The sequence below is a fragment of the Exophiala spinifera genome, assembly GCF_000836115.1.
Source record: "Exophiala spinifera strain CBS 89968 unplaced genomic scaffold supercont1.1, whole genome shotgun sequence".
Lineage (NCBI taxonomy): Eukaryota > Fungi > Ascomycota > Eurotiomycetes > Chaetothyriales > Herpotrichiellaceae > Exophiala > Exophiala spinifera.
In genome coordinates this window covers 4,224,724-4,251,402 of record NW_015622513.1, presented here as the reverse complement: position 1 = coordinate 4,251,402, position 26,679 = coordinate 4,224,724, and the positions used below count along the sequence as shown (strand labels likewise).

The 26,679-nt window shown below is 51.8% G+C and overlaps 14 protein-coding genes across 14 annotated transcripts; 5 read left to right on the top strand and 9 right to left on the bottom strand.

Moving 5' to 3' along the window:
• Nucleotides 1-69: 69 nt before the first annotated feature.
• Nucleotides 70-701, bottom strand: PV08_01558 (uncharacterized protein; the record flags this gene model as incomplete). The annotated part of the gene is made up of 2 exons (XM_016375919.1): nucleotides 70-450; nucleotides 663-701. The coding sequence occupies 2 exons, from the start codon at nucleotides 699-701 to the stop codon at nucleotides 70-72; spliced, it is 420 nt and encodes a 139-aa protein (XP_016241195.1).
• A 912-nt stretch (nucleotides 702-1,613) lies between these two features.
• On the bottom strand, nucleotides 1,614-3,559 carry PV08_01557 (uncharacterized protein; the record flags this gene model as incomplete). The annotated part of the gene is made up of 4 exons (XM_016375918.1): nucleotides 1,614-1,939; nucleotides 2,010-2,634; nucleotides 2,689-3,046; nucleotides 3,099-3,559. The coding sequence occupies 4 exons, from the start codon at nucleotides 3,557-3,559 to the stop codon at nucleotides 1,614-1,616; spliced, it is 1,770 nt and encodes a 589-aa protein (XP_016241194.1).
• Nucleotides 3,560-4,591: 1,032 nt separating this feature from the next.
• Nucleotides 4,592-5,142, bottom strand: PV08_01556 (uncharacterized protein; the record flags this gene model as incomplete). The annotated part of the gene is made up of 2 exons (XM_016375917.1): nucleotides 4,592-4,834; nucleotides 4,942-5,142. 2 exons carry the CDS (start codon nucleotides 5,140-5,142, stop codon nucleotides 4,592-4,594), a joined length of 444 nt encoding a protein of 147 aa, XP_016241193.1.
• Nucleotides 5,143-6,397: 1,255 nt separating this feature from the next.
• Nucleotides 6,398-7,627, top strand: PV08_01555 (uncharacterized protein; the record flags this gene model as incomplete). Its single annotated transcript, XM_016375916.1, has 2 exons — nucleotides 6,398-6,887; nucleotides 7,002-7,627. The coding sequence occupies 2 exons, from the start codon at nucleotides 6,398-6,400 to the stop codon at nucleotides 7,625-7,627; spliced, it is 1,116 nt and encodes a 371-aa protein (XP_016241192.1).
• A 1,241-nt stretch (nucleotides 7,628-8,868) lies between these two features.
• PV08_01554 (uncharacterized protein) lies at nucleotides 8,869-9,120 on the top strand (the record flags this gene model as incomplete). The annotated part of the gene is made up of 1 exon (XM_016375915.1): nucleotides 8,869-9,120. One exon carries the CDS (start codon nucleotides 8,869-8,871, stop codon nucleotides 9,118-9,120), a length of 252 nt encoding a protein of 83 aa, XP_016241191.1.
• A 1,319-nt stretch (nucleotides 9,121-10,439) lies between these two features.
• Nucleotides 10,440-12,155, top strand: PV08_01553 (vacuolar protein 8; the record flags this gene model as incomplete). The annotated part of the gene is made up of 4 exons (XM_016375914.1): nucleotides 10,440-10,566; nucleotides 10,619-10,732; nucleotides 10,780-11,025; nucleotides 11,074-12,155. The coding sequence occupies 4 exons, from the start codon at nucleotides 10,440-10,442 to the stop codon at nucleotides 12,153-12,155; spliced, it is 1,569 nt and encodes a 522-aa protein (XP_016241190.1).
• Nucleotides 12,156-13,499: 1,344 nt separating this feature from the next.
• Nucleotides 13,500-14,117, bottom strand: PV08_01552 (uncharacterized protein; the record flags this gene model as incomplete). Its single annotated transcript, XM_016375913.1, has 1 exon — nucleotides 13,500-14,117. The coding sequence occupies one exon, from the start codon at nucleotides 14,115-14,117 to the stop codon at nucleotides 13,500-13,502; it is 618 nt and encodes a 205-aa protein (XP_016241189.1).
• Nucleotides 14,118-14,898: 781 nt separating this feature from the next.
• Nucleotides 14,899-16,967, top strand: PV08_01551 (uncharacterized protein; the record flags this gene model as incomplete). Its single annotated transcript, XM_016375912.1, has 2 exons — nucleotides 14,899-15,113; nucleotides 15,248-16,967. The coding sequence occupies 2 exons, from the start codon at nucleotides 14,899-14,901 to the stop codon at nucleotides 16,965-16,967; spliced, it is 1,935 nt and encodes a 644-aa protein (XP_016241188.1).
• A 345-nt stretch (nucleotides 16,968-17,312) lies between these two features.
• PV08_01550 (uncharacterized protein) lies at nucleotides 17,313-18,629 on the bottom strand (the record flags this gene model as incomplete). Its single annotated transcript, XM_016375911.1, has 1 exon — nucleotides 17,313-18,629. The coding sequence occupies one exon, from the start codon at nucleotides 18,627-18,629 to the stop codon at nucleotides 17,313-17,315; it is 1,317 nt and encodes a 438-aa protein (XP_016241187.1).
• A 637-nt stretch (nucleotides 18,630-19,266) lies between these two features.
• PV08_01549 (uncharacterized protein) lies at nucleotides 19,267-20,569 on the bottom strand (the record flags this gene model as incomplete). Its single annotated transcript, XM_016375910.1, has 2 exons — nucleotides 19,267-20,064; nucleotides 20,126-20,569. The coding sequence occupies 2 exons, from the start codon at nucleotides 20,567-20,569 to the stop codon at nucleotides 19,267-19,269; spliced, it is 1,242 nt and encodes a 413-aa protein (XP_016241186.1).
• Nucleotides 20,570-21,258: 689 nt separating this feature from the next.
• On the bottom strand, nucleotides 21,259-21,775 carry PV08_01548 (uncharacterized protein; the record flags this gene model as incomplete). The annotated part of the gene is made up of 2 exons (XM_016375909.1): nucleotides 21,259-21,654; nucleotides 21,719-21,775. The coding sequence occupies 2 exons, from the start codon at nucleotides 21,773-21,775 to the stop codon at nucleotides 21,259-21,261; spliced, it is 453 nt and encodes a 150-aa protein (XP_016241185.1).
• Nucleotides 21,776-22,149: 374 nt separating this feature from the next.
• Nucleotides 22,150-22,839, top strand: PV08_01547 (HAD phosphatase, family IIIA; the record flags this gene model as incomplete). Its single annotated transcript, XM_016375908.1, has 1 exon — nucleotides 22,150-22,839. The coding sequence occupies one exon, from the start codon at nucleotides 22,150-22,152 to the stop codon at nucleotides 22,837-22,839; it is 690 nt and encodes a 229-aa protein (XP_016241184.1).
• Nucleotides 22,840-23,067: 228 nt separating this feature from the next.
• On the bottom strand, nucleotides 23,068-23,778 carry PV08_01546 (uncharacterized protein; the record flags this gene model as incomplete). The annotated part of the gene is made up of 1 exon (XM_016375907.1): nucleotides 23,068-23,778. One exon carries the CDS (start codon nucleotides 23,776-23,778, stop codon nucleotides 23,068-23,070), a length of 711 nt encoding a protein of 236 aa, XP_016241183.1.
• A 656-nt stretch (nucleotides 23,779-24,434) lies between these two features.
• Nucleotides 24,435-26,045, bottom strand: PV08_01545 (uncharacterized protein; the record flags this gene model as incomplete). The annotated part of the gene is made up of 1 exon (XM_016375906.1): nucleotides 24,435-26,045. The coding sequence occupies one exon, from the start codon at nucleotides 26,043-26,045 to the stop codon at nucleotides 24,435-24,437; it is 1,611 nt and encodes a 536-aa protein (XP_016241182.1).
• Between the last annotated feature and the right edge of the window lie 634 nt (nucleotides 26,046-26,679).

Here is a 26,679-nt window from a genome sequence, read left to right as displayed (position 1 = left end):
TCGGAGTGGTATGCAAAATTCCCGAAGAAGGAAAACACGACCACCGTGCAGGCTGCGGGTAATCCTTCCTCAAATGTTCTTGATCCCACCGTGCATGGGACTCCAAATGCCCCTCACGCTCTCGTTGGTGCTGACGACGCTCTTGCCGCGGATGAGCTCGTTCTTCTTGCCCGAGTTCGTGATGAGGAACTCGAGCTTCTTCAGGATCTGCTCCTTCTCCAGGTTGCGCACGCACACGGCCTTTTCGCGCCCGTTGATGTAGTACGCCTTGAGGACCGGGTGCTTGTTCGGGCGCGGCGAGATGCGGAACTCCGTGCCCGGGAACCGCGACGTGAAGTCGGCCAGCATCGGGGACGTGAGGAACGATTTCATCCCGCGGCTGGACCCGGCCCAGTCGCAGTAGTGCAGGTCGAGGCGTTTACATTGGAGGATGAAGGAGGCGAGACCGTTCTAATTTTCCAAAAGCGACGAAAAACAAATTAGACAGAGACGTAGTAGGTTTGTTGGACTGGTGGGAGAAGGTGAGGAAGAGGAGGACGAGAAAACGAGAGAGGTAAGAGTGAGTGAGTGAGTGAGGTGCAGAGTGAGGGTTTTGAGCTTGCGAAGTTTGAGCAACTCGGAGCATTGAAAACGCAAAAGGGGGGAGAGAAAAAACAACTTACCCTCGAGGTTGAAACGGATTTGATGCCTTGTACGACCATGGCGGGCGGTTATGCGACTGCGGTGGTTGCGGTGGGAGAAAATATGTCAAAGTCGAGAGAGAAACAAAGAGAGAATGGAGCTTCACGAGATGGAGATGGATGCACTGAGGAAATATTGTATGCTCCTGATGCGAGGCTGAGCTAGTACGTAAAAGGGCCTAGAAAATGATTCTAATTACGCACTTTTCTAGCCGGGCGATTCTGTCATTTGAATGGCTTCATCTGATTTCAGCCTTGCAACTGCAGCCTTGATCCTCGCCATATCGCGTACTCGTATCTCTTTGTGATTAACACAGTGAGAATCAAAAGATCTATCGCCTACTTCGTATCTGAATCCGAAACCAGAGATGTGTCGGATCAAAAAAGAACACAAGGAGTGAAAGTCGAAGCCCATCCTAGACTTCTAATACTTTTCCCGACTATGACTATTCGTATCGGCTAGACAGACCTGAAAGGTTCTGATGATACAGAAAATTAGCCATGGAAGATGCCGAGAACTCCCAGTTCAATCCACTAAGCAGTTGGCTCTCAAGGATAAGCCAACCCTTCAAGCACCTGCTCAAAGGCCGGCATTTCGACGCGGTGAGTCTTACTACGGGCCGTCCAGGCGTGCCTTTGTTGGAGGAAAATGCACTGGATTGAACGTATATGGGGTACTGATCAGGGAGTGGTACCCTCAGTGAATGAAGGGTAGGTAAATGTCGGGTAGTCAACCTAGTAGGGCCAAGTCGGGTATGTATTCCGCTCGTTGTTGACACAACTCAAGAGATGAGCCATGGCAAAGCAATCCCCTTCTACACAAGTCATTGGAAATCGGTGAGGTTGCCACCAAAGTGTCCATGGGTTGGTGACTTGATCCACTCCAATCATTACTTGCTGGCATTGTACTCTTCTCAACGAAAATCATGCTCGTCAAGCCTTGCAAATGCGTCCAGGTGTTTGACCAATGCCGCCTTCAATTCCATATTGGCCGCGGACGTTCCACAGCTCATGTCCGACACACGGTATGCACCAAAAGACCCCGGTTGGATCCCAGTGCTTCTTCAACGCGAGCAGGCGTGGATAGTTGGCGCCCCAGAACGCCGGCTGCCAATGCGGCTCGGTGGGATCTGCTTCGTTCATGTATGCTCCCGAGTCCGGTGCAAGCTGGCGTAGGGCCTCGATTTGCACAGTGCGCAATTGACGGGTAGTAGCAGCTTTGGCCGTCCCATTCAAATACGGCCAACTAACTGGAAGCACTGACAGGTGTTAATCACTTGCATTGTGCGTGCATATATGACCCAGCAACGGAAATCAACCCTTACTTACCATAGTGGACGTAGGCATCGCGCCAGGCAGGCAAGACTGCATTGCTCCCGCCAGGTATCCTGACATTTTTTACGCCTTGTCCGGCGACAAGGTGTCCGATAATCGCCGTTTGCAGATTCGTTGCGGACTGCCTGAGGAGCATGTTCAGTGTCTCGGGATCAGTCTCGAGAGCTTTGCGATCCAGAAGCCGAGAACCGAGACGGACATTCACTCCAACACCCTCCGGTGTGGTTTGTCCCCAGGCAGACATGAAATCAGGAACATGAATGGAGTAATTGGAGAGAATCACGGGATCTTTCCATCCAAATGTGTTGTTGTTAATTATCTCTTCCATTGACGATATGATCGCCTTTGTCTCGGCCACTGTTTTGTCTGGCACTATCCAGACGCCCAACAGCGAACTTCTTGAAGAGTTGGCGTCTTCGATGTTGGGAATGCCGTAATAATAGCCCATGATCCCTTCATCGGACAAGGTGGGTAGCTGGTTGTGAAAGTACGTTGTCATGGACCAGAAGGTGTCGGAGTTGACGGTGGTGTTATAGCTGTATACGTACAGCGTAGCAGCGAGACGAGGATACGCTCGAACAGTCACAGAAGTCATGACCGCGAAAGTAGAACCGCCTCCCTGGTCCACATGTGAGCAAGCTTGACGAGGTAACAGGGGAGAAGAAAGACCTACGCCTCGCATTGCCCAGAAAAGGTCAGGATATGAATTTTCGTTGATTGTTAAAAGGATGCCGTTCGCCGTGACGACCTCCATCTCGAGAACTTGATCCGCTCCGAGACCATACTTACTGCTGATCGGGCTGTGGCCAGCTCCAGTGATCCAGCCTCCAACACCTACGTCCAAACCACCTCCACCGACGATAGTGATATTGTGTCTCGCGGCTTCAGCGTAGATCTCTCGCATGCGCATGCCCGCGGCAATTTTGACGGCGGCTACAGCATCGTACTTCTTCGCACGGGCATCCCCTATAGTCACATTGACACCACGGATATTGTGAGTCCAAATGGAGAGAGCTTCTGGGCCGGAAGATCTGGAGCTGTATCAATACTCACTCAGTCGGTGCATGAGAAGAGCAGACTTACCGTCCGGGAAAGTCATGACCTGTCCCTTTGACGATCAATCTGACGCCTGTCCGCTTTGCAAACTTCACCGCGGCTTGCACATGGGTAGCATCACTTGCATTGACTACGAATGCTGGATATGCGGCAGCCGAGCACGGGGCCACTTTGCTTGGAAGACAACCTTCGTCATTGTAGTCGCCGGTCAAGGGGTCGGATGCATGCCATGAAGAGTTTCCCCATTGTTGATACACGGTCGCACAGGCATCAACATTATACATGGAGCTGTTCTGCTGGCAGACTAATCCTGGAGGAGCTGGAGCGAGGAGTCGTCCTGATACTGAAGTGTTCAATGCCTGCCATTCAGCGGGATCCGGCCAACCGGTCGAGCCTGGAATGGGTTTGCAATAGGTATCAGGGCCAGCGTACACCCAGCTGCTGAGCAGGGCGATGCCAGTGACAAAAGGCTGGATAGTGACAGTCATGGCCATTCGAGAGCAAGTGTACTTCATGACACTTTTGAAAGGTAGGTGGTATCCTGTGTATCGACATCACTGTAGGCCATATATAGCTGGGAGCAATGGAGGCAACAGGATTAGGACGTCGGACCTACGACAGGTTCGACCCTCGTCTTTGTTGCTTGAAATAGATCGTTGTCGATTTTCATATCGTCTCTCGCGAAGCTGGGATAAGGAACCTAATCCGAAAGAGGAACATTCGGCGAATATCGATCAAGATATCTAGATGCAAATATGAAGCAGGGAGTAAGGCAGCAACAAGGAACGATTGGACCCAGGAGCTGTGAGGACGTTGTTCGTGGGAATCCGAATACGACCACAGTACGGAGTACAAGGGTATGCGGTTAATTTTAGTGCAAGGTCGATATCCACGATCCTCGGGAATGGCTTGACAGGGAGAGACTGATATACTGTACTCTCCACGAGATGATGATTCCTTCAAAATCAGTCTGAAATATGTGATTGTACGCGTATATAAAAGCATTTGGTCTATGTTATTACTATTACATGATATTCCCCACCAAAGTCAGTAACCAGCTCATTCAAGAAGATTTGACCGACAATGTCCACAGTGGACGACTCCATTGGGACATGCTTCAACCCCCGTAAACCCCCGTACCCATCATTGTCAATACCGCCTCTCTCCATCTCTTGTCCTGTCCTGACATGCTCATGAGTGTGTCAGTGTCGTAGGCCTTACTATGAGCAGGAAGCAACACCTGCAGTGCTATCGCTTCCCAAGCTCTTTTCCGGGTAGGTGCCGCGGTACCCAACCCCCGTCTTGTGATGCGTCTTGCTCAGACTGGGTTATGGTCATGTACACCATTGTGAGCAGGAGCAACCCCTGCAGTGCTATCGCTTCCCAGGCTCTTTTCTGGGTGGTTGTCGCGGTACCTTGGCTGTCTGGCCCAAAGCCAGGCTTCAAGCCATTGACCAACGATGCTAGTAAAGCTTTTGACTATGGTCAACGATTGAAGAGAAGGTGGGTCAGCGCGGAACCTACAATGCAATGAAAGCAAAAGATTCGAGGGTCTTTTTCAATCCACACTTGTTGACGCCGCTTGGAGACTTGTCGCAATTACCCCGGTTGCCGTGGTTGAAATTGTAATCTTGGGAAGAGAAGATGAATGCTGTGAGCCACAAGTATGAGAAGAACCACGCCAGCGGTGCTAGGTAGCCTTTGTACCTCCTGGTGTAAGGGAGGAATAGTGCCGGTAGATAGAGGAGGGCGTCAACGGCACCCTGGACAAGTAAATCTGTCAGTGTTGATCATACCCGGGGAAGTCCCTAGCGTTTGCGCGGGCCAGCATGGCTGTATAACTTAAACATTGCCAGAACTGCCTACTTACAATAGTCACCCAATAGACCAAGTGGGTGTTGTCATGGTAGGCTGAGATAAAATATGCTGCGATGGACATGACAATGATTGCAGAGCTCCAGTGCAGCCAGTGGTTGAGCAGGGTGAATAGCCGATGCGCACGATCCAGTTGACCAGGACGGGTACCATAGTCGTTTGCAACTGAAGTCGTTGCGTCCGTTCGACGAGGCATAATGAACCGTGGTTAAGTTGCGGATCTGAATTGGAGGGTTAGTATGGGAAGCCTGTTGGTGTAGCTTTTGTGATTAATACCTAACAAAACAACTGGCCCCGAGCAGCGATATATATATAACTCGACAATGAACCGATTGCATACAGACGTCAGAAGCCTAGTGGTGTTTGCGGATATGATGCTCCTGATCTGAGATCATATTTTGTTCATGGAGGTCTCAAACGGAACAGGTTACTCCATGGTTGGGCTTGAGTATGCAGATCCACGTCACTCATCCAGGCAGGATCTCTTGTGGTGCTGGAAGGACATTGCGTTCGTGAGTCATGGTCCCGTGCACGTCTTCATATATTGGCAGCCTTGTGCCCAGTAGCATTTGGAAAATTATACCCTATCAATAGGATGTACTGTCCGATTTCAATCGTGGTGAATCATGATTGGGTTGATATAGCTACTGCTGTGGATCACTAAATACATCAGCTCGTGCACTCGTAGCCATTTGGATGCTGTGGTCATCACGGCAACAGTGTCCCGGGAGTCTCGCATGCTGGCGCTTTGCAGACTTGAATGGAGCGAGATGCCTGGCAGGAATAGATGTTAACGGCACGCAATAAAGGACAACATCATCTGACACGGGTGACATCATGTTGTGTTGTTCACTCCGATTCGAGTCCGGAATTGATTCATTGGTTCGACCTCAACGAATAGGCTGATTCTGTGAAACCGGTCATGCCAACGTTACAAGCTGGGAGAGTAAGGCATGGAAGAGGGACGGGGAGATTCCGAAAGAGATCATCTGTGTTTTGAGGACTGCTGTGGACTCGACAGCCGTCGATGGACCTAAGTGTCCGCTTAACGTTCGTCCAAATCTGGGTGATTCAGTTTCAGATGACAGCGTAACAGACACTCATTATCATCAAGCGCTTGTGTGGGCTGTTTGGGGGAGATGGAAAGCTCAAGTCTTTGTATGTTTGTTCAAGGTGGCTTTAAACTCATGTACGTTGGTTTATGATGAACGTCGCTGGGCAGAGACAGGAGCTACGCTAAACCCTTTCTGGGCCACAGCCAAGCTGCGCAGGAATTCATTTCTTTGCATCCAGGTACAACGCGTGTCTCGGGACAGTGCCTACACCTCACCTTCACCATCACCGTTCCTTTGTTCTGTTGTATTAGTATATCTTCGCTTCTCCGTCTGATGGCATCCTCATGATCACTCCAGTCTCTTCGTTCCAGACGTGTACCAACAAATCAGTCCAAGATGACAGATAAACTTCCTCCCAACCTGCTCGCTCTTTTCCAGCCGCGACCTCCTCTGCGCTACATCCCCCCGCAAGACACTGCCCCCGAAGAACGAGCTGTGAAGACGTCGCAACTGTCTGGGATTGCAGCATTCCTACCTCAGTTTCAAGAGTACAAGGAGACAGATGAATATCACCCCACAGAGTCATGGCTGCAACAGCGCGATCGGAAACGATTGGAGAAACAAAAGTGGCTGGAGCAAATGAAAGATGAGAACTTTCAAGGATACAAGCCAAGGGAAGACCCAAAGATCAAAGGTGATGCCGAAAAGACTCTGTTCGTGAGCCGCCTAAGCTACGACGTCAAAGAATCAGACTTGGAACGTGAATTTGGAAGGTTTGGCCCAATCGAACGAATTCGAATTGTCAAGGATGAGACAACTCCCAAACCCAAAAAACCGCATCGTGGTTATGCCTTCATCGTCTACGAACGTGAAAAAGATATGCGAGGTAATTCTCTCCGTGCAATTATTGCCCATTCCCAAATACTCCCTTCTGCCACAGCCGATGATTGCATGGTAAGATCGTATGGAACTGACATGAACACGTTACTGTGCTCTCTAGCCGCCTACAAAGAATCAGATGGTCTACGAATCAAAGATCGCAGAGTGGTTGTCGATGTGGAACGCGGTCGAATGGTACCTGGATGGAGACCTCGAAGATTTGGTGGTGGCCTAGGAGGAAGAGGGTACACGAAACAAGCTCCTGCCAAACCGACCTTTGGAGCCCCGCAAGCTGGGTTCGGAGGAGGCTTCCGCGGCGGTTTTGGAGGCCGAGGTGGTTTCCGAGGAGGCTTCCGTGGCGACCGAGGCGGCTACGGTGGACGAGGTGGAATTGGCTATCAAGGGGGCGGCGGATTCGGTGGTCGACAAGGAGGTTATTCGAATGGACCTCCACCACCAAACGCGCCCAGTGGTCCTGGCGGTCGCGGTGGTTACGGCGGAGGTTACGAAGACCGGCGCAATGGCTATGGAGGTGACCGGGGTGGTACAGGAAGCAATCAAGACCCTCTTGGTGGCCGGGATCGAGGGTATGACCGAGATCGTGACCGGGATCGCAACCGAGATCGAGATCGCGACCGCGACCGTGATCGATACGGCGGAGGTCGAAGAGACGACGACTACAGCTCGAGAAAGCGACACCATGACAATGACGGTTACGACGATCCGAGACAGAGACGGCGTTATTGATGACCATCACAACTACAAGGTGTTTGCTACACTCACACTCCGGTTGGTTGGTGGGTATTCCATGCTGCTTGTATTCATACCATATCTCTGCGTCTACCCATCCGCTTCGCAAACCATGGTAAGAAGCCATGAATTTCTCGATTCCGCGCCTTACAGAGAGCTAGACGTGGCATGTCGACTGAATGGCCAGTTTAACTCTGCACTGGTCGCTATCCAGGCGAACGCCCTTGTAAACCGCTCATGTACTGGATTAATCCGGCTCGTTTCAAGATGATGAGACAACACAATGGTCTGCCCGCAAACTACTTGGAAATGAGCTTGCTTGAAGCAAAAGCAACCCCGTTCGTTGGACGAGCTGAAGATTCCTGGCTCACCATGGCTGGAAACGTACTACCGGTTGCTGCGACCTCGACTTGGACCGGTAAGCGTACAATCACTGCTGTAACATAGTCTCTAAAGGGTAGGGAAAAAATCACGCGTTTGGTATGTTAATTTCAATCATATTCATTCATCACATCTGTCACCTGGTGGCCTAGATATGGTCGGAGGCAGTGAACGACCATTGATTGGCGCTGGCATCGGTGCCCCAGGAATCTCATCTAGCACGGCATCCAGTCCAACTGTGACATCAGCATGCTGGTTTCTATTTTCGCTCCTTTACTTCATCCACTGAGATTTTCCTGTTTTTTGTGTTCCTACGGAGCAAGGACCTGGTGGTGGTTCCACGGCACGTTGCCGTTAGAGGTCTTAGTTAAGCAAAAATTTTCTCAACAATTGCGAGACTGTGAGTGGCTCGGGATCCACGACAATCCCTAAAAGCAGGTTCACACGTGCCTTGACACATTGATTCCGCTAAAGACAGTTATACACGCCTGATGCCTGCTCATTGGTGGCGCCCTGGGTGCTTCTCAGACAGTTGTCATTTCCAGAATGTCATAGCATGGCGACACAATGCAACAAGGCGTGGTATGAGGCCTGTCCACATCACCGAGGCTCCAAGGGGGACGACATGACCTGAGAAAAATTTGAGGTAGGGATAGGTATATAAACGCGCCCCAGATACTCGAGGAAGATCATATCCATTCCCCAGTGAACCGAAACAACCATAAGTACATACTCATATCACTCCATATCATACTACTCTGAACATCACACCTCATCTCAAGTCAATCTGCTCTCCAAGCGAACAAACTCAGCTTCAACGATTCAACAGCAGTCACTTATCCCACAGACACTTCAAGATGCCTTCGACCTACCTCGGGTACTTCAACATCGTCGAGGCCGAGAAGAACATGTCGGCCAAGCCGTCATATCGACGAGACTCAAATGGATCCGACGTCTCGGCTTCATCGAACAAGAGCAAGTCCTTCTTCAAGCGTGCTCTCAGCCAACTCCGACCAACACAGGAACCCTTGACGCCAGCAGGCATCTATTCACCTGCCATCAAACAAGGCTCTCTGTTCGGTGGCCGGAAACAGTCGACTAAGGCATGATCATCATTTGCCTCAGTCAAGAAATTTTTTTGCATTTTATCTCGGGACGTTCAGCAACCAGCATTCGGCGTAGGTGAGGAATCATGAGTTCATGACACAGAAACATGACCAGGGAGGGATATCACCACCATTTCGTTGTTCTGGGACAGTGCTTGAGACATACGATACCCCGGCGCGATAGGTAGCATTTCACGGAATACACAATATCTGAAAAGTCGTCCTTTCGTCCGTGACTGATTTTTGGATCGCATGTTATCAGTAGACCTTCAGGAAATTCGGTGTAGTACAAGCTAAGCAACTCCGTATGACCTGCTCGCTGTGCTCATCTGCCGCAGGCGATGTCTTCCGGCATGGTGAGGAGGGCGTGGCGGTCGTCACATCTGCATAGAAGGCGACGTGCTTTAGGTGGTGATGACTGCCACTATCAGCCGCGGGAGGCGCCTGTGCTCGGCTGCCGGGCTTTGGTAAGCGAGGTGCACTAGGCGTGGTGCCAATCAAGGTGACGTGTTTACAGGCGGTCGACAGGCGCTGCTTGGCCTGTTTGGGGTCAGTCCAAACAACATGTGCGCCTAAACTGACGCCCGCGTCTGGCGCTTCACGCTACGATTTCTGTGGATACGGAACTGAGGTACCTCGTCAGTCACTCGGACCGCTTCTTCTCTCGCAGCTTCCACATCACGTCGTCGTCGTCGTCGTCGACCATCCAACACCGCCTCATTACACTTTGATCCTTCCTCGATAACTCCCATCTGGACCGTCGAGTGCAGGGACTGCCACCCACCTATACCGCGACTGGAGTCGCTCAGTGCCTGCTTACTCAAGTCACTTGGGTCTGATCGTGCCTGCACTGCAGACTGCGAGACCCACGATTCCAACGCAAGCAATCGAACAACCGTCGAGCTTTCTTCGCCTTCTTCACCGCAGCGTCGAGCATAGCTTACATTGCATCTGTCGACGCTACATCAGATGAGCTGCTCACGATTCACGCATTTGTCCCTGGCCACGACCGCCGTTTGAGATCCCTTCCATTCCCGACCCTTGCTTACCGAATCTTCTCCCCCGACGTTGACCCTACGGGGCTCTACGCCTCGAGATGGGAAACACATCATCCTCCCTTTGTGCCTCCTGCCGAGGTCAGTACTAAGAGTCGTCTTGTTAGACACTGTTCGCTAATTGCTCTGTCGTAGGTCGGCCAAAAGATAATCTCTATGAGCCTGCCCTAGCGGACAGCGAGCGGGAAGCAGTGGCAGACCTTCTACAATACCTCGAGAATGTATGTTGAGCCTTCAGTAACATGACGATGACAATCTAACGAATGAATGCAGCGAGGCGAGACCGACTTCTTTTCCGGGGAGCCCTTGCGAGCTCTATGCACGCTGGTGTATTCTGAGAACGTCGACCTTCAGCGGAGTGCCAGCCTTACATTTGCAGAAATAACAGAACGAGGTATGAACAGATGAGAAGGCGGGAGCAAGAGCATGATCTGACAGGCACACAGATGTGCGCGAAGTAGACCGAGATGTCCTCGAGCCAATACTATTCCTCTTGCAAAATCCCGATATCGAGGTGCAAAGGGCGGCGAGTGCTGCCTTGGGTAACCTCGCAGTAAACAGTATGTTGGCAAAATGAACCACAAGGCTCCTCACTGACGGAATGCAGACGAAAACAAAGTCGCCATCGTCCAGCTGGGAGGACTCCCACCATTGATTCGGCAGATGATGTCCCCGAACGTGGAAGTCCAGTGCAATGCTGTTGGATGTATTACGAACCTTGCAACCCATGAAGACAACAAGGCCAAGATCGCAAGATCGGGCGCTCTGGGCCCGCTGACCAGGCTAGCAAAGTCGAAAGATATGCGCGTTCAACGAAACGCTACCGGCGCGTTGCTCAACATGACACATTCTGGTAAGTGTCGCTCTCTGTCACTAGATGATAGGTTCTGACTTCACACAGACGACAATCGCCAGCAGCTCGTTAACGCTGGTGCTATCCCTGTTCTTGTACAACTTCTATCTTCCAGTGATCAGGACGTTCAATACTACTGCACTACAGCTCTTAGCAATATTGCCGTCGACGCCTCAAACAGAAAGAAATTGGCTCAGACCGAGTCGCGTCTTGTCCAGTCTTTGGTACAGCTAATGGACTCTGGTACTCCGAAAGTCCAATGTCAAGCTGCCTTGGCCCTTCGGAATCTGGCTTCGGACGAAAAATACCAGCTGGAGATTGTCAGAGCTCGAGGCTTGCAGCCCCTCCTTCGACTCCTTCAGTCTTCCTACTTGCCCCTGATTCTCTCCGCTGTGGCTTGCATTCGAAACATCTCCATCCACCCGTTGAATGAATCACCCATAATCGACGCTGGTTTCCTGAAACCTTTGGTTGACCTTCTTGGATCTACGGATAATGAGGAAATCCAATGCCACGCCATCTCAACACTGCGCAATCTCGCGGCAAGCTCGGACCGGAACAAACAGCTGGTTCTAGAAGCCGGTGCCGTACAGAAATGCAAGGAACTGGTTCTTCAAGTTCCATTAAGTGTACAATCTGAGATGACCGCGGCGATTGCGGTGCTAGCTCTCAGTGACGAGCTGAAGCCACATCTTCTGAACCTCGGAGTTTTCGACGTTCTTATTCCCCTCACCGATTCTGAGAGCATTGAAGTGCAAGGCAATAGTGCGGCTGCTCTGGGCAATTTATCTTCCAAAGTCGGTGATTATTCAATCTTTGTCCGGGATTGGACCGAACCAAATGGCGGAATTCACGGTTACTTGAAGCGTTTCCTGGCCAGCGGCGATCCCACCTTCCAACATATTGCCATTTGGACATTGTTGCAACTCTTGGAATCCGAAGACAAGAAGCTAGTCAGCCTGGTGGCCAAGTCCGAGGACATCATCCAAATGGTCAAGACCATTGCCGACAAGCACGTGGAATCCGACGATGAAGACGGCGAGGAAGGCGAGGGAGAAGTCATTGCGCTTGCCCAGAGATCCCTCGAACTACTTGGAAAGGGCCCGAAGCAGACATTGGTAGAGGGCTAGGGCGGGCTGGCCGACAAACATTGTCCCAGTCTTGCACGAGAAGCTTTACTTTTTTGCGTTTATTATATACCCCTCAAGGTGGTGGTCAAATATTGAGTAGGATGGTGAGGCAGCATAGCGAGGCGTTCTGGAGCTTCAATATTTGATTGCACCGGATGCCGATTACATGGGAGTCAAGGAAGAAGGGATTGAGGATGAATATTTTATCAAGGGGAACTTTGGGGTTTGTGTTTGTGAAAAGAGAGTAACCTGTGACTATGCATCTTTTTCTTTTAGCACGATTGCATTAATATATAAACTTTTGGAGTCAACAATGTCCTTCGCCTTCTCTACTTTTGTTGATGAGAGACTGTTTGAGAAGACTGTTTCCTCGTAATGATTCTTTCTGACATGCCACTTTTGAAGCTGAGCAATGGCAGACCTGGAAAGAGGAAGCCTATAGAATCAAGCGAACCAAGTGAATGGTTTCCCTAACCCATAGACTTTGGGTTGATCTCCCTCCCGTGACGAACACAGCCTGACATTGGAAAGGTCGTGACCATGGATACTGGAGAGGGTTGGTGTAGGTATGATCGGAGCGATCAAGTGGGGGGTTGTGGTAGGTACCTGGGGAGGGAGGAAGTTTGTCGGCGCTGCGGCTGGTTGGAGGAGATGATTGAGGCGCCGGCGAACCCTTTCTTGGAGAGAAGAAAGATTTGACAGTTGTGACGAGATGGAGAGATATAAGAGAGTGTGGAGATGTACGGAACGCTTTCTTTGTGTCTGTCTGTGTCTGGTGTGTGTGTCTTGTGCATATGTGTGTGTGTCTTGTGCGAGAGAGAAATCTACTCGATTTCTGGAATGCACACTTTTGCTTCTGGCTTCTTCGAAGTGCTGTTAATCAACAGAGAAGCCGAACCATCGTCCACCGCAGTCAAGTTAAGAGTGTGATCCCGGTCGTGCGTGGAGTATGTTAAGACTCCAGACAGTGCGAGATTCAGGTGACGGCCGCGTCTAGAGAGTTGGAAATCTTGCCACGGCAGAAGAGACCGACTCAAAGAGGGCGAGAGACACAGCCATTCGCGAACTTTTCGGACGCGAGCTGCTTTCTGGCTGGCTGGTTGACTGATGTGCCTACAAGGTGATACGTCTGTACCTCTGTCCGGTGGTTGCTGGTGGCCAGTGGACCATGTCACGGAAGCAGGAGGCCTCGGTCGGGACTGGTGTTCATGGGACTGTCACATCAGGTCGAACTCTGCCCGAAGAACGCGTCTCGTGGAAGAAGAGCCTTGAAAAGTCAGGTCCCGTGCTGAGGATTGGTACCAAGGTGTGCACGGGTATGTCTCATTCGACCCCTGGACAGTTTCAGGAAGGCTTCGCGACTTTCCGACTCTCTCCTTGGCCTGTCACCACGTCCTTCATTTCCTTCCAGCTAGTGGGGACCATGGCGTTTCCGGCATCGCTCGTCGCCACGACCACGCCGAAATCGTTGCCAGCCGTGCTGATGTAGTAGTTTCGTTCGTCACCGAGGCTGATCACGGCGGCCCGTATGATGTCTCCGACCCTGTACATGTCGTTCACGACGATCTTGTCTTTCTCGTGCGTGCGGATGTCCTCGCGACGCAGCACCGCTTGGAACTGGATCTCGTCGTTTGTGGCGGATGTGTACGAGGTTACGTCCTCCGGCGACGGGTCGATGAGGAGGACAGAGGCGGAAACTTGGCGTTGCTGGACACGCGTGACGCGGCAGAGCACGACCGAGCCGACTTTTGGGAGAGGTGTGGCGGATGACAGGTTCGAAGGCGTCGGGCCTCGTCGGGGCACTGAGATGGTCGGTTTGCTGGTCTTGGTCGCCGCGGGTACGGTGAGCGTTTGCCCGATGATCGAAGCGAGGATGTTGCTCTCGTAGACGTGGGTTCCGGGGCCGGGCAGGTGGGTGGCTGTGCTGCCCACGACTTGGCCTGGAACGACGAAAGTGGCCATTGTGGGAGCGTGAAGTCGAAGGAGCAAGATTGGTGCAAAGGTCGGAGCTGTTCAAGACGACAGAGCGGGACGGCGCAAAGCGGTTACAGTTCTCGAGAGGAATTGGCTGACCTACCGAGGACAAGGATTGTGGCTAGGCTCAAAGTGGTCATGGAACGGTCATGTTCTGTAGACTGTCATAAGAGTCTGTCTGGCTGTTGGTGGTAGATTGATGTTCAGGATGTGGTAATTATGGAGAATTATGATGCGAATCTCAGATGATTTTTTTGGTGGAAGAGGCTGCGCTTAGTCATTCTGGTGTCATTTTTCCTATTGGCCAACTAAACAGCCGCTAATGTTAGTCATCACGCATACATAAGGCACCTAAGGTAGGTACGGAGGAGCTATCCGGGACTGCACTAACGACCGACTGCCTATTCTAGGCCGAGGTAGCTAAAGCACTGTATTTCGCCATCGTTTCCCGTGCGGCGCCCCCGTTGTGCCGCTCCGATCATCGAGACTTGAGGCTTTGCCATGCCGTGTCCCATATTTCTAGCATGTTCCTGGAAGTCTAGACCTGCCAATTTCTCCCTACTTCCAATCCACGAAAGAGAAGGTTTCTTGGGTCCTGAGCTGGCTTTGTTGAGATCAGAGGGTTACGTTGGGTCTGTTGCCTCGGACTCGGACTCGTTGATGAATAATCTCTTCTTCTCTACTATGGATCTTCGCCGCAACTCATCTCCTTCAAAGATAGTCGATGTGGAACGAGTGAGGACAGCTCTCCAACTCAGGGGGACAAAGCATGCAAGAACCCCCCCGAAAAAGCAAAACCTTCCTCTGGGTGAACAAGGACGAAGCCTCAGTTTCTCTGTCGTCTAGCGATCGCCGGGAGAAACATCGAATATTTTCATTCGTTCAACGTCAAAGATCCGAGGGGAAGATAGCAGGGATCACAGACAGCCGTATATCGCGGTACGATCCTGCATTAATCCGACATCCCCGACCTTTGCGCGTTAGGTAAGCCACTCTTAAGCATTCATGTCTCTCACATTCTCTCCATGAGCTACACATGTTTCGTAGAGCGACAGCCTCGAGTTCGTTCAACCTGGTGTCTCGCGTGGACTTTTGGAGACTGATTCTTTTGACTCTAGACCCTCGGGCCATCCTAGCCCCAGTTCAATAGAGGATGAATCTTCCCTGCAGCCGGTGACAGACGAAGGAGTCAAGACGCGAGTGCAGGACACCTCGCCTGGACGACCTCGAACATCTAAGGAGGTCGACGATTTCATCAGACGACACCGATTTACAATCGAACAAGTGTCGAAGCACAACTGGCTTCCAGGGTCTGGAGTCGATCCTTTTGCTGTCACACCATTTCCCATAACGCGCCACGTCGAAGCCCTGATCAAATATTACTGGGCATTTGCTTTGACAGGCGCTCACAATGACAAAACCGAAATTCTCCCTCCTCACCTCCAGCCTGTGAATCAATACACCGTTATCCGGGACAATGCAGTCCAAGGTGCTATGCACTCGCGAATCAGATTCGCCGGTATCATGGTAATCATGGCTGCGAGAATGGTTCACATCTCGCGGATACCAACGATAGGGTTCCCTCCGCCAGAGTACTACTTGCAGTTGGCATTGCATGAAGTCCGGGGCAGAATGCTGGAGTGTCAAGACCAGGGCATATCCGCCGATACAACTGTTCTGCTCGCTGTACACCACCTTGCACTGGCCGAGTGGATATGTCAACGATACGACGTTGCCACCACGCACCTGCACGCGGCCAAGAAGCTTCTGCCGTCAAAGCCTTCCAGTCACCCATCCGTGGCGTTCGCCGAAGAAGGGATTGTCAATACTGACAACTTGTTGTGCATTGAGACCGGGAGGCCGCCTATTTTCCCTGTTCTGTACGATCCAGGGCCATTGGAAAAGGCAAGGATGACAGCTATCAGGGAGGAGATCATGACTCGGTCACAAAGCAGGGGAGTTGGAACTACCATGTCGATGTCGGCTCCTAGTAACGGCTCCTTCCCAGACGCAATGCTACCGACCAGTGCTTTCGTCTCTCATCAGGTCGATATTCTCCTGGACGCCTCTGTGATTCTAGACTGGGATCTCGGGTCAGGGTTTGAGCGGGCTCTGGCCGCGGACGTGATTCATCCGGTATTGGCACCAATTATTCAAGACCTCCTCGATGTGCTTACCGTGGCTAAATATGTCTGGCGCACAGCTGACGCCAGCAGAGAGGATGCACATTGGATGTGCAAACGAGCACGGGCATTTGTTCATCATATCCTTCTTCTCCCCACCCACCCAGACCTCGCCGATTTCACTGTCAAGTCAAGGAAGGCGGAGGCGCTTAGACTCGCAGTTCTCCTTGTGCTCATCCGCTGCACGAACCGGGTATCTTTTCGGGCCACAAAGCCGAACATGCGTCGCCTCCAGTCTGCATTGTATGGCATTGACACCGACTGGACGACCGAGAACCACTTTGGCCTCAGCAGCCAGCCGACCCCGCCTAGCAAAGGAAGCAGTGACTCGTCTCCTTCTCCTTCAGTCTCGCCGGCATCATGCAGCACACTAAGTCCTCTCGTCGGACCGTTTGGCCCGGCTCTGCGTAATCTCCAGACGAAACAATACGACGAGAATGAGCTTCTCCTCTGGATTTTGTTGACGGGCCACTTCAATGCGCAAGGCGAGCCCGAGGAGTCGTGGTTCCTCGAACGGGCGACACATGTTGCTCAACAACGCCTTGGTATCGATAGCTATGACGGACTGCATGAGTTTATGGGCAAGTACTTCTACTCAAAAACACAACAGCTATACAGTCTCCGAGTTGTGGCGCTACATCTGTCTTTACTGTGACAGTGTGTACCGTTAGAACGGTTTGATGCATCCCCTGATCATCAGCCAAACAGGGACTATTTGCCGAGATGGTGTTTTGGCACCCTAGATTAGACAGAGTTACAGTGTCGTGTGTTCGTCTGTATATACAAAGTATTGCAAGCCGCGAAGAGCCCGTGTACCATGTGGATTAGCGGCAGCCGTCACGGACAGTGCTACAGTACTGTGGTCCCAAAGGTATGTAATGTACAGTTGACATACCAAGGACGAGCAAAGCGGCGCAAGACTAGTGACGAGAAATGGATATGAAAGGCAATTGATACCCAGGCAGCAATACAAACAATAGTGGTCTACCTCAGGCACCTTTTAGCCCATTTCGCGCATGATCCTGTTGATTTCTCGTCTTGCAAACCGTCCCCTCTCCGCGGGTGACAGCTCGGAGCCAGCATCACGGATGGCAACGACACGCTCCATCAAGCCTTGAAGTTGCTCGACTTGAATGTTTTCATCGGCGTCGTCGACGTCATCTCCTGTGCCGTTTGCGTTTCTCTGACCACTATTTCCTTTAGAAGCGTCTTCGGCATCGTCATCGTCGTCATCATCATCATCACCATCAACATCATCCAGAGAAATCTTGAGCTCCATCATCTCCCGCTGTAACTCGTAGTCAAGGCCAGATCTCCGCGCGTTTCGCAGGACGCTTGCCATGGAAACGCCGCCTGCTGTTTCGCCGTCAAGGTCGTCGTCGATGTCGAATCCTTCGTCGTCGTCGTCGTCGTCGTCGTCGTCGTCGTGGCTGAAAAACGGCGACGCAGACCAGTCGACGCCCTCTAGGACCTCGATTGCCCGATCGATGCCCGTCTTTTCGCCGTACTCGTTCCGCTCGGAAGACCCGGCGGGGGAGGAAGAAGAAGAAGAAGGCACTTCGCCGCTCCACGAGACGAAGTCCCACCCCAGAATGCCCTTTTCGGACAAGCACACCTCCTCGAGGTGGTCGGATATCTCGGCGAGTTTCGCGGGCGTCATCACGTTCGGACTCGAGGGTTGCACGACGACTATAGACGCGAGTTCGCCGTGGTAGCTCTCGTCTTCGATCGCCTCGCGGACCGAATGGATAGCTTCGACAAGGCGGACGTGGGACTGCGGGACGACTACCTGCTGCTGCCGCAAAGAAGAAGAAGCAGATACGGGGAGAATGAGAATGATGCCGCCGATCACGGCGCGCACTTCAGATGCGGCTGGGGAGAGCATCTGCTTCGTCCAGTCTTCGAGTGTCGGTGTCGTTACGGTATCAGCATCACCGTCACCGTCACCGTCACCGTCGTCAGCGGGTTCCTTGCCGGCGCCGGACGGTCCTTGTCCCGAGTCACTCGCCCCATTTGAAGTCGGGGGCTGAGGAGGATCAATGGAATCTGAATTTGACGTTGACGATGACTTGGGTTCAGAGACATCTTCTCGCGGTAGCTCGTCGCACCATATGCTGATGTCCGTGCTGTAATATTTCGTTCTCAAGCTTAGCGGCGGGTGACTGGTGTAGCCGGAAAAAGACGCCACCTCGTCCGAGGGCCTCACGCCCGTGAGAGCGTGCAACAGGCTCGGAAAGGGAGGTTTCGATTTCGCATCTAACGCCGGTGCCAGCACCAGCAGCCGGAGAGAAGACTGGCTGACTTGTCCGTCCGCCATCGCCGTAGCCCCAAAGCCGCCGTGGTTCCGGAGACACTCTCTCAGGCATGTATCGATCGTGAACAAAATTGACCCCCGAAACTGAGGTCTTCGATTATCGATAAACAAGTGGCCTAGCTGGTCTTAACGTGTCCTGAATCAACAGCGTCGCTGAGATCGAAATAATACGGAATAAATATCGTCCAGTCGGCAGGGAAGTCGTCAAAGGTCGGAAAACGTAGCCTTGTCTTCGACATCACATGACGAGGCTGAGCCCCCAAACTGTGCAAGTACTCACCACTGAGTGCCCGGGGAAAACGCTTGCATTATTGATCTTGAAATGTTGTCTTGAACCCTACGAATCAATCTCACAGGATACCATGAGGAGCCTCTAACGATCTCGATCCTTACACAAAGAAAATAAAGAAATTCGCCTTAATATCCCTCTCTAAATCCCTCAACATTGCTGTTCGAATCAGATCCCTGAAGAACGGACACCTGACACCACCGCTCAAAAACCCTTCAAGGAGTGGTATCGCTACAACAAACAACGCCAAAACATCATCGGGGTGCCAAAGGGTCACAATAGTACCTGCTTAAAGGTTACCCAGCTGGGTGATAACGGCCAGCAGGGCAAGGAGTACTGTTCCGACACGAATCAGCGGTTGACACTTTCTAAGAACAAGGTCAGGTTATACTCACGAGCTGAGGTGGTGACAATGTAGCTGGCAATCACCCAAGCTGCCTCTGCGACGGCGACATCGTCGACATCGCCATGATCCGAGTACATGTACCAGAACCCAATGGCCAGACTGAGCAGCACTGGAATGATGCCCCAGATGACGACTTTGAAGACGGACCATTGCAGTTTCAGCTCAAGAGCCAATCTGCCCATCTCTGGATTCTTGGATCCGTTATTGAAATGCTGGTGGATCCACATCAGCCAACGGCCCTCGTAGTCGAGGTTGTTGTCGTTGTAACTTCGCCACAATTCCGCCAGTGCTCTCTGCGTGTCCTTGTCGAGTTCTACTTCTCGATGGTAGCCTTTGATCGGATCGCACTCGTAGATGCCGAAACCTGCAACCTCCTTCAACGACAACACTCTGCGGAACGGCTTTCTCAAATGTCTCTGCGCTCTGCGGATTTGCTGGAATAGACCTTGAATTTCAACAACGCGACGTATGGTCTCTTTGGGTATACTCCCATCGCTCATGAAGCCAACCACTACGTAATAATAATCGTGTAGCCATGGATGTGCGTACCTGTGGATTTCTTTCGACTTTCCAGAGTGGCTGGGATGTTGTTGCTGTTCGATGTCGGTGGCAGTAGTGCTGTTCTCTTGACTTGGAGTCCATTCGGATGCTTCTGCGGCGTCTTTTCGAACATGCTGCTGCAGAATCCCTTGTGCTTTTGGTAGATGATCACGGACAAAATGCGCCTCCTTTCCGTGCCATCCCTGATTGGGTACCCGTGTATTAGTAGAGTGTCGTGGACTGTCCGGAGGGTCTTGCACTTACTAAGCCTATGTTCACCTTTGCAGCATCCACACCACTCTCGGTAGTCTTGAAAGTGATGTCTCTTGTTAACGTGAGCCCGAAGAGTTGGAAGGACCTTGTTGACGAGTAAGATTTCCGCGTCGTTCTTACACAATGGGAAAAGTCCTTCTGTTCGCTATTACTCCAGGACAGCCAGGAGAGCGCAGCATTGCTGAAGCCATCGCTCTTGATCTTCGGGGGTCGGACAACTACTGGCGGTGGCTCGAGGTGGATGGGCTCTGAGCTTCGGTGGGTAAGAGCGGAACCAAAAATCTCATTTTGGATGTCGCCAGTCTGACGGTCTCGAAGCACAGAATCATTCTGAGAGGGAAACCGTGTTGTACCAGTCGAGAAGCCCGTAGAAACTCCACTTGGCTCATTCCTGCCCGAGGTATCGACGCTATGGATGGGAGCAATGTCGTCCATCTCGGTCGGCCTGTCAACGCCGTTTGTTCAGGGATGCATGAATCTGGGAATACTGCGGTGTCCAAGAAGAATGACTGCGTAGAACAACAACTTAGCAGGCGGTAAGCGCGGCTTTTCCTCGCCTATCAGTAGCCTGGGCTCAGGAGCAAGTGATGGGCAGAGTAAGAAGATCCGAACCCCCGAAAACGGATAAATCACAATCACACATACAAAGTATCTCTGGCATGAACAAGACAGAACCCAAAAAAAACTAGAAGTGTATGTCACATCCCCTGGGAGGCCTAAAAGCTGGCATTGAGCTTGCCAGATCAATTTATATTGCGTCTTGGCAAGGCTGATACAAAGCCTCGTGTTCAGTTGGCCAGCGTAACAAGTGCAATCCAGGCATTGGAACGCAGAACCCAGTGATGCCGAGGCAGTTCTGTTCCCATCATCTAGCCCTCGTCCCAGTGTGAAGATTGTGTCGTTGTCACTTCAAGCACACATCAATCATATCTCTCGAAGGGTATCGCGCGCTGACCCGCTGACCCGCTGATTCGTGCGACAGCCGATGCTCCAAAATTGATTTAATCCTCAGCATAATTCGCGACTATGCGAAGTTTCCGCCTTCGCACAATAGAGTATCGTCCAAGTTTTCAAATGTTTTTGCATAGTTTATCGAAGTCATCGAAGGCTTCCAGTGCCTCCTCTCAACCTCGTCTCCCAGCTCTTGCTCTGTTGACGGTAGCTCTGCCTCGAGCCAAACCAACACCGCGACCTCTTGTGCCTCGCGATCTGAACATAGGAGCGTTTCGCAACATGTCTGGAACGATGAAAAATCGTACGTGGCTGCCTCGAATGTAGACCTGGTCGAGATGCGATACTCGGCCGTCGCGAGCTGTGGCTGTGATGTCTTTGAGTTGAACGTTCATGTTGTCTTCGGCTGTAAAGGTATCGCATGTCAGCAATGTTTTTGAATAAAGCAAAGCGCGACGGATCTGGTTCTGCGCCGTCATTGACAGTTGCATGGAGACTTCCACCGTACCTTCAATGAGTTTTCCACGGTAGACTTGACCAGAAGTCAGCTCTAGAGTCACGACATGTCCCTGCTCGTATGCATGTGATCAGTTCCAATCGCCCGCTGATTGATTTGGCGCAAGCAGAGCTTACCTGTGCCTCATTAAGCAATTTGATGGGGATGCCAATTGTAGACTGTAATTTTCCCATTGTCGCCGGGTTCGAGGAGTGCGCTATCAAGGCCTATCGGTAGGATTCTCAAGTCCAGACAGACAGACACAGATGGTGAGTCTGAGGCGAGGGTTCTGAAGGGGGCTGGAGAGACTATTGTTCTTCGTTGTGATGTTCTGCTTTGCTTTGCTTTGCTTCATTCTTTCGTCCCCGAGCGCGGGAAAATGTCGTGCAGTCGACGGTGCATGGCTAAATCCGGCGATGGAGTCTTAACTCCGCACACACCTAGTGACCTGAGAACTTCCCTCTCGTTGTTATTCCTCGTCCAACATTCGATATCATGTTCTACGTGTATGTTCGTGGCCTCTAGCCTCAGCCATTGCCTCAAATATCAGAGACCTCTCTTCCTTGCCATGCCGCTCTTTTCCAATGTGCCAGCTCTTCGCTTGACACTCGCTTACGCCCTACATGACCCGTCCGCTCTTCTGCCACATCGAACCATCCCAACCTTGTTATGGCTTCCACTGCCAGTTGGCCCTTCGCTACCTACGAAGCCTACCATTCGAGCCATTGTTTTAGATAAAGATAATACCGTGTGTCCTCCTGAAACGGCAAATATGCACCAAGCGTATCTCAACAAGATTGAAAAGATCAAGCAATGTGCCGAATTCTCTCGCAACGGGAATAGTGTTTTGATAGTGTCGAATACTGCTGGCAGTTCTTCGTCCCCCGAGCACGAAGCGGAGGCTAAGCAGTTGGAACTTGAGCTCGGGATACCAGTTTTAAGACAACATCCAGACAGAAAAAAGCCACTTTGCGGCCCAGATATCTTGAAGTTTTTTCGGGACCATGGAGTTACCGAAGATCCACGAGAAATTGTGGTCGTGGGGGATAGACTTGCGACTGATGTCCTCGTGGCGCATCAGATGGGCAGCTGGAGTATCTGGTGCAGAGAAGGTTGGCGAAATCCTGAAACGCCTGGCCGGGACTATAGGGGATTCTTCAGTAAGATGGAAAGCCGGATCGAGTCACTCCTAAGAGGCGGTCTGGGACGGGTTGCTCCACTACCGATGACCATTAGTTCGTCTCCCGGCAAGCCTTGATTCCTTGCAATGGATTTGACTCGATATACACTGGTCTATCTCTGAGAGTCTTGCGCGGCGACAGGAAACCGACTATCCTATTACGGTAGCAGTTGGATCTTCCTAGAATCCAGTACGCCCGAGCTGAGTCTGATCCAGCTTCGGCTCTATAGCACCGATGCGTTCCATAGTCCCAAGATCCCATTGCTCCTCCAGCAGTGGCCGATAACCTCATGAAGGGCGGAGAGGCTACTCAGCCACATCTAGCGAACTCCCAGACGTTACCGTGGGCTCGCCTTTGCTGGACTGTGATTTTCGATAGGATGGCGGGGATTTGATCTCGGTCGAAACATTGTGGGCAGCTGGTAGTTCTGATACGCTCCCCAAGACGAGATTGCTTGTCGAGGGTTGTAGATCAAGAGATGGCGTCTGAGCTGGGCTCAAGGGCACTGTTTTCGTTGTTGCAGTTCGGGATAGGTCTTTCTTGACCAGCTGGCTGGCGTCGGATGTCATTCTCCGGCTCGAGATCTGGGCGACGGCATCCTTGAGCGTGAATCTATTTTCTTTGACTTTGACCTCAATGCGACCGGACAGAGGGACCCTCGTCCAGTCCTGGTCGCCGTCGAGGATCATGAATCGCACCGCCTCAAAAAAGACCGTGTGGCTCGAGCCGGAGTTTTCGATACACCAGGCATGTTTCAGGTCGATTTGGTGCCTGGTACATTTTGCTCGGGAAGAGATGATGGTATCGATCGTCTCCTCGCGGCCTGTGTTCCTGTCGCTGCCGTTCGTATTATCCTGAAAGTCTGCCGTCAGAAGGTCGTTCAGCGCCAGCCGACTCGGGTTCGAGCTGTCATATTCGCTGAAGAGAATCTTGAGGCACTGGAGTCCGTGTGGAGATTTGTGCGAGATTGCGTTGTAGGAGCCAGTATGCTCGGTAACGTGGACTTTGTTGCCCATCGATGGTGTCGGTGTCGGTGTCGGCTCTCGTCGATATCGGCAGCCTTGATGTCACGATGAAGATGGTGTTGGCTGTGTACAGTATGAAACCCCGGCCCTCTTCCCATCCCTGGGAGAGGAGGAGATTTCAGGCATATTGCCGCAGCCTGATCGACAGTGCGAAGAGTGAGCTCTGGAATCGGCCAGGGGGGCCCCTACTTAGAGCGGTTTGAAGCCCTGTAGTGCCCCAATTCCATGCTCGTGCGGTCGGGCGCACCTCGTCTACCTCGCCTTATTGGGCGTTCGTCGTTCCTTGGGGCCAGATCAGGCCGCCCACGTCGGTACGAGGACTCCTGGTCGCCGTGCGATTCTCAGACTTTGACTGACAACAGTAGCCTCCTCCGTACGATACAGGCCTGAGGGACTTTATTCGCGGCGTACTCAACGCGATATGGTATGCGACGTCAATGAATGCAATCTTGGTCGACATCATACTCAACGAGAGTCAAGGAACTAAGATCAGCTGCGAGCACCATTACAATTCGAGCGATCGTCTCACACAAGAACTCCGGCTCCTACGATGTCAAGGGTCGATATTCAAAATACGTTAGTCGGAAGCAGTCATGTAACATACTCGTTCATTGTATTGGAAGTCTATCTCACAACAAAACGCCTATCTATGCTCCTTGGAACTGGCTCAAGCCCACAAGGCCATCTCCACAAACCGCGTCTACCTCCTGCGTCCACCTCGTGGCCAACTGCTCAATACCAGCAAGATCTCTGCTGGTCAACGACCTCGGGTGAGGGTAATGGTAGGACGCCGGCTCCAGGGACAGGATGTTGTATGACGGAATGTGCCTCTTGAGGTCCCTGATTCGCTGGACCCTGCCGCTTGTCGGGTCGTTCATTAAACAGACGTCGATGATCTTTGCGGCGGTGTGGATGCAGTTGTATACAACCCAACGCGTACAGCCTGCGTCAATGAGGAGCCGGGTGGATTGCAGGGCGGCCCGCAGGTGCCATTCTCGGTCGCGTCTAAGATGAGAGATTGGTATCTCTGCGCGCATGATGGCCCAGCGCACAAAGGACATCCGACTGCGAAATCGCCTGGGGTAAGCGTTCATGACTGGTATCAAACTGCACAGGCTGTGACAGGCGAGCGCGAAAATGGTCCAGTATCCATTGAGCAGGTCGGTCAAGGAAATCGACTCAAAGTTGGTCCTTTCTGAGGTAGGTTTGATGGCGGGATGGAAGCGCAAGGCCTGAAGGTCCTCGCATAGTCTGCAGAATGCCCTGTCTGCTTTGTCCAGATTTCGATCTTTAACTGCGCTGTTGATAGTTTCCAAGTGTTCACTGACATATTGGATAAACAACTCAACTTGCTTCTCTCTTGTTGCGCGATTCCAGGCCTGAACAATGCCGATTATTGACTCTGCTAGGTCGACGCATATCTGGACATCATCTCCGACTGTATCGGGATCCGAAACAGAAATTGAGACGTGTCTCACGCTCTCACCAACCCACATAAACAATCGGGGTGTGAGATAGTCAATGATGTCGTCCCCTCCTTGGTTGTTGCCTCCGAAATCACTGGGTCTGGCGTTGGCTCTGATTGTCAAATCGAGTTTGAACTCGGCATCGTCGGCTGGTGACTTCCTCAAGTCCCAGTATTCGGCTGCCAGAGCTGAGGCCAAACATGGGAGATCAGCAGCCGGCATGAGGTTGAAAGAATTTCTTTCAGCTTGTTTTGCTCCTTGACGGGAGAGTGACAAGACTGGTCTGACATTGACAACGGTTTCCTGGCCATACCACGAGCAAAGGAATCGACCGTTCTCTGCATCCCATCTCCACGATGGACTCCAGAAATTTGGCCATTTCATTCCGTCGACACGCGCGACTTGTCCCATCCCAAATACAGCGACGAATTTGTTCTCTTGAAGCAATATCTTGACGCCTTCTTCATGCAGAGTCTTGCAGACGCGGAGTATGGCGAGGTCGAGCCTGACTGCGTATTTGGCAAGTCCTCTGGCCCAGCGGAGCTCAGTTGTGCGATCGACTCTTGCCGTTGTTGGGTTGGCCATGTCGTTAACGCGTACCCACCACTCACGGAACTCATTGCTGTCCCTCGCCATGTCGGGGTAAGGCCAGTCCATCCCGCCCCAGGTGGTCTGATAGACGCGATTGCGCTCAACCAGAAGGAGGTTGCGCAGTATTTCTTTGATCACCTCTGGGGGCAGCGTCAGCAAACTGCGACGAGCGCCGTGGTTGTTCGCCATCAATGCCGCCATTTTTGTTCGCTGGGATGCTGAAGAGATGTGAAATCGAGAGCCATTGTGCGGACAGAAGTGAAACTGGCACAAAGACTACAACGCGACCTAGGCGGTGAGGCGCAACACGCGACCTGCTGTGTTGCTATTGTGGAAGAATGGAGAAAGCAGTGAATTCGTGGCTCTCAACCGGTCAACAGAGAAGCTTACTGAGCGATCGTGGCACAAATGAAGTGCTGCAAAGACATGAGCTGGAAGATATACCTTCACAGTTGAATTACGGAGCCTCTATGAACATTGATATCTTGTACCTCTCTCCGCTTTGGGATGATTCATCATTATCAAGGTTCACGAAGGTATTTCATATGCAGGTTGGGTCTCGAGATACTGATTGTCCGTCATCCATGCAGCAGAGCACTTTATCGATGCCGTCAATCGCCTTTCCTGATTCTACCACCACCACATGTATCAGTCACTGATGATCCCGTTGACACTGGTAGGACTCATGTGTCCGTCGAAGCCATGAGGACATCGCACGAGGGGGAGACGCAAGGAGGACAACATCAGAAAAGTCCTACTGTCAGGTTTGTTCTGGGTGTCGATACGAATTCCTAGGGGATCGTGGCTGGCAGCATCGATGTGAATCTGCTGCCAA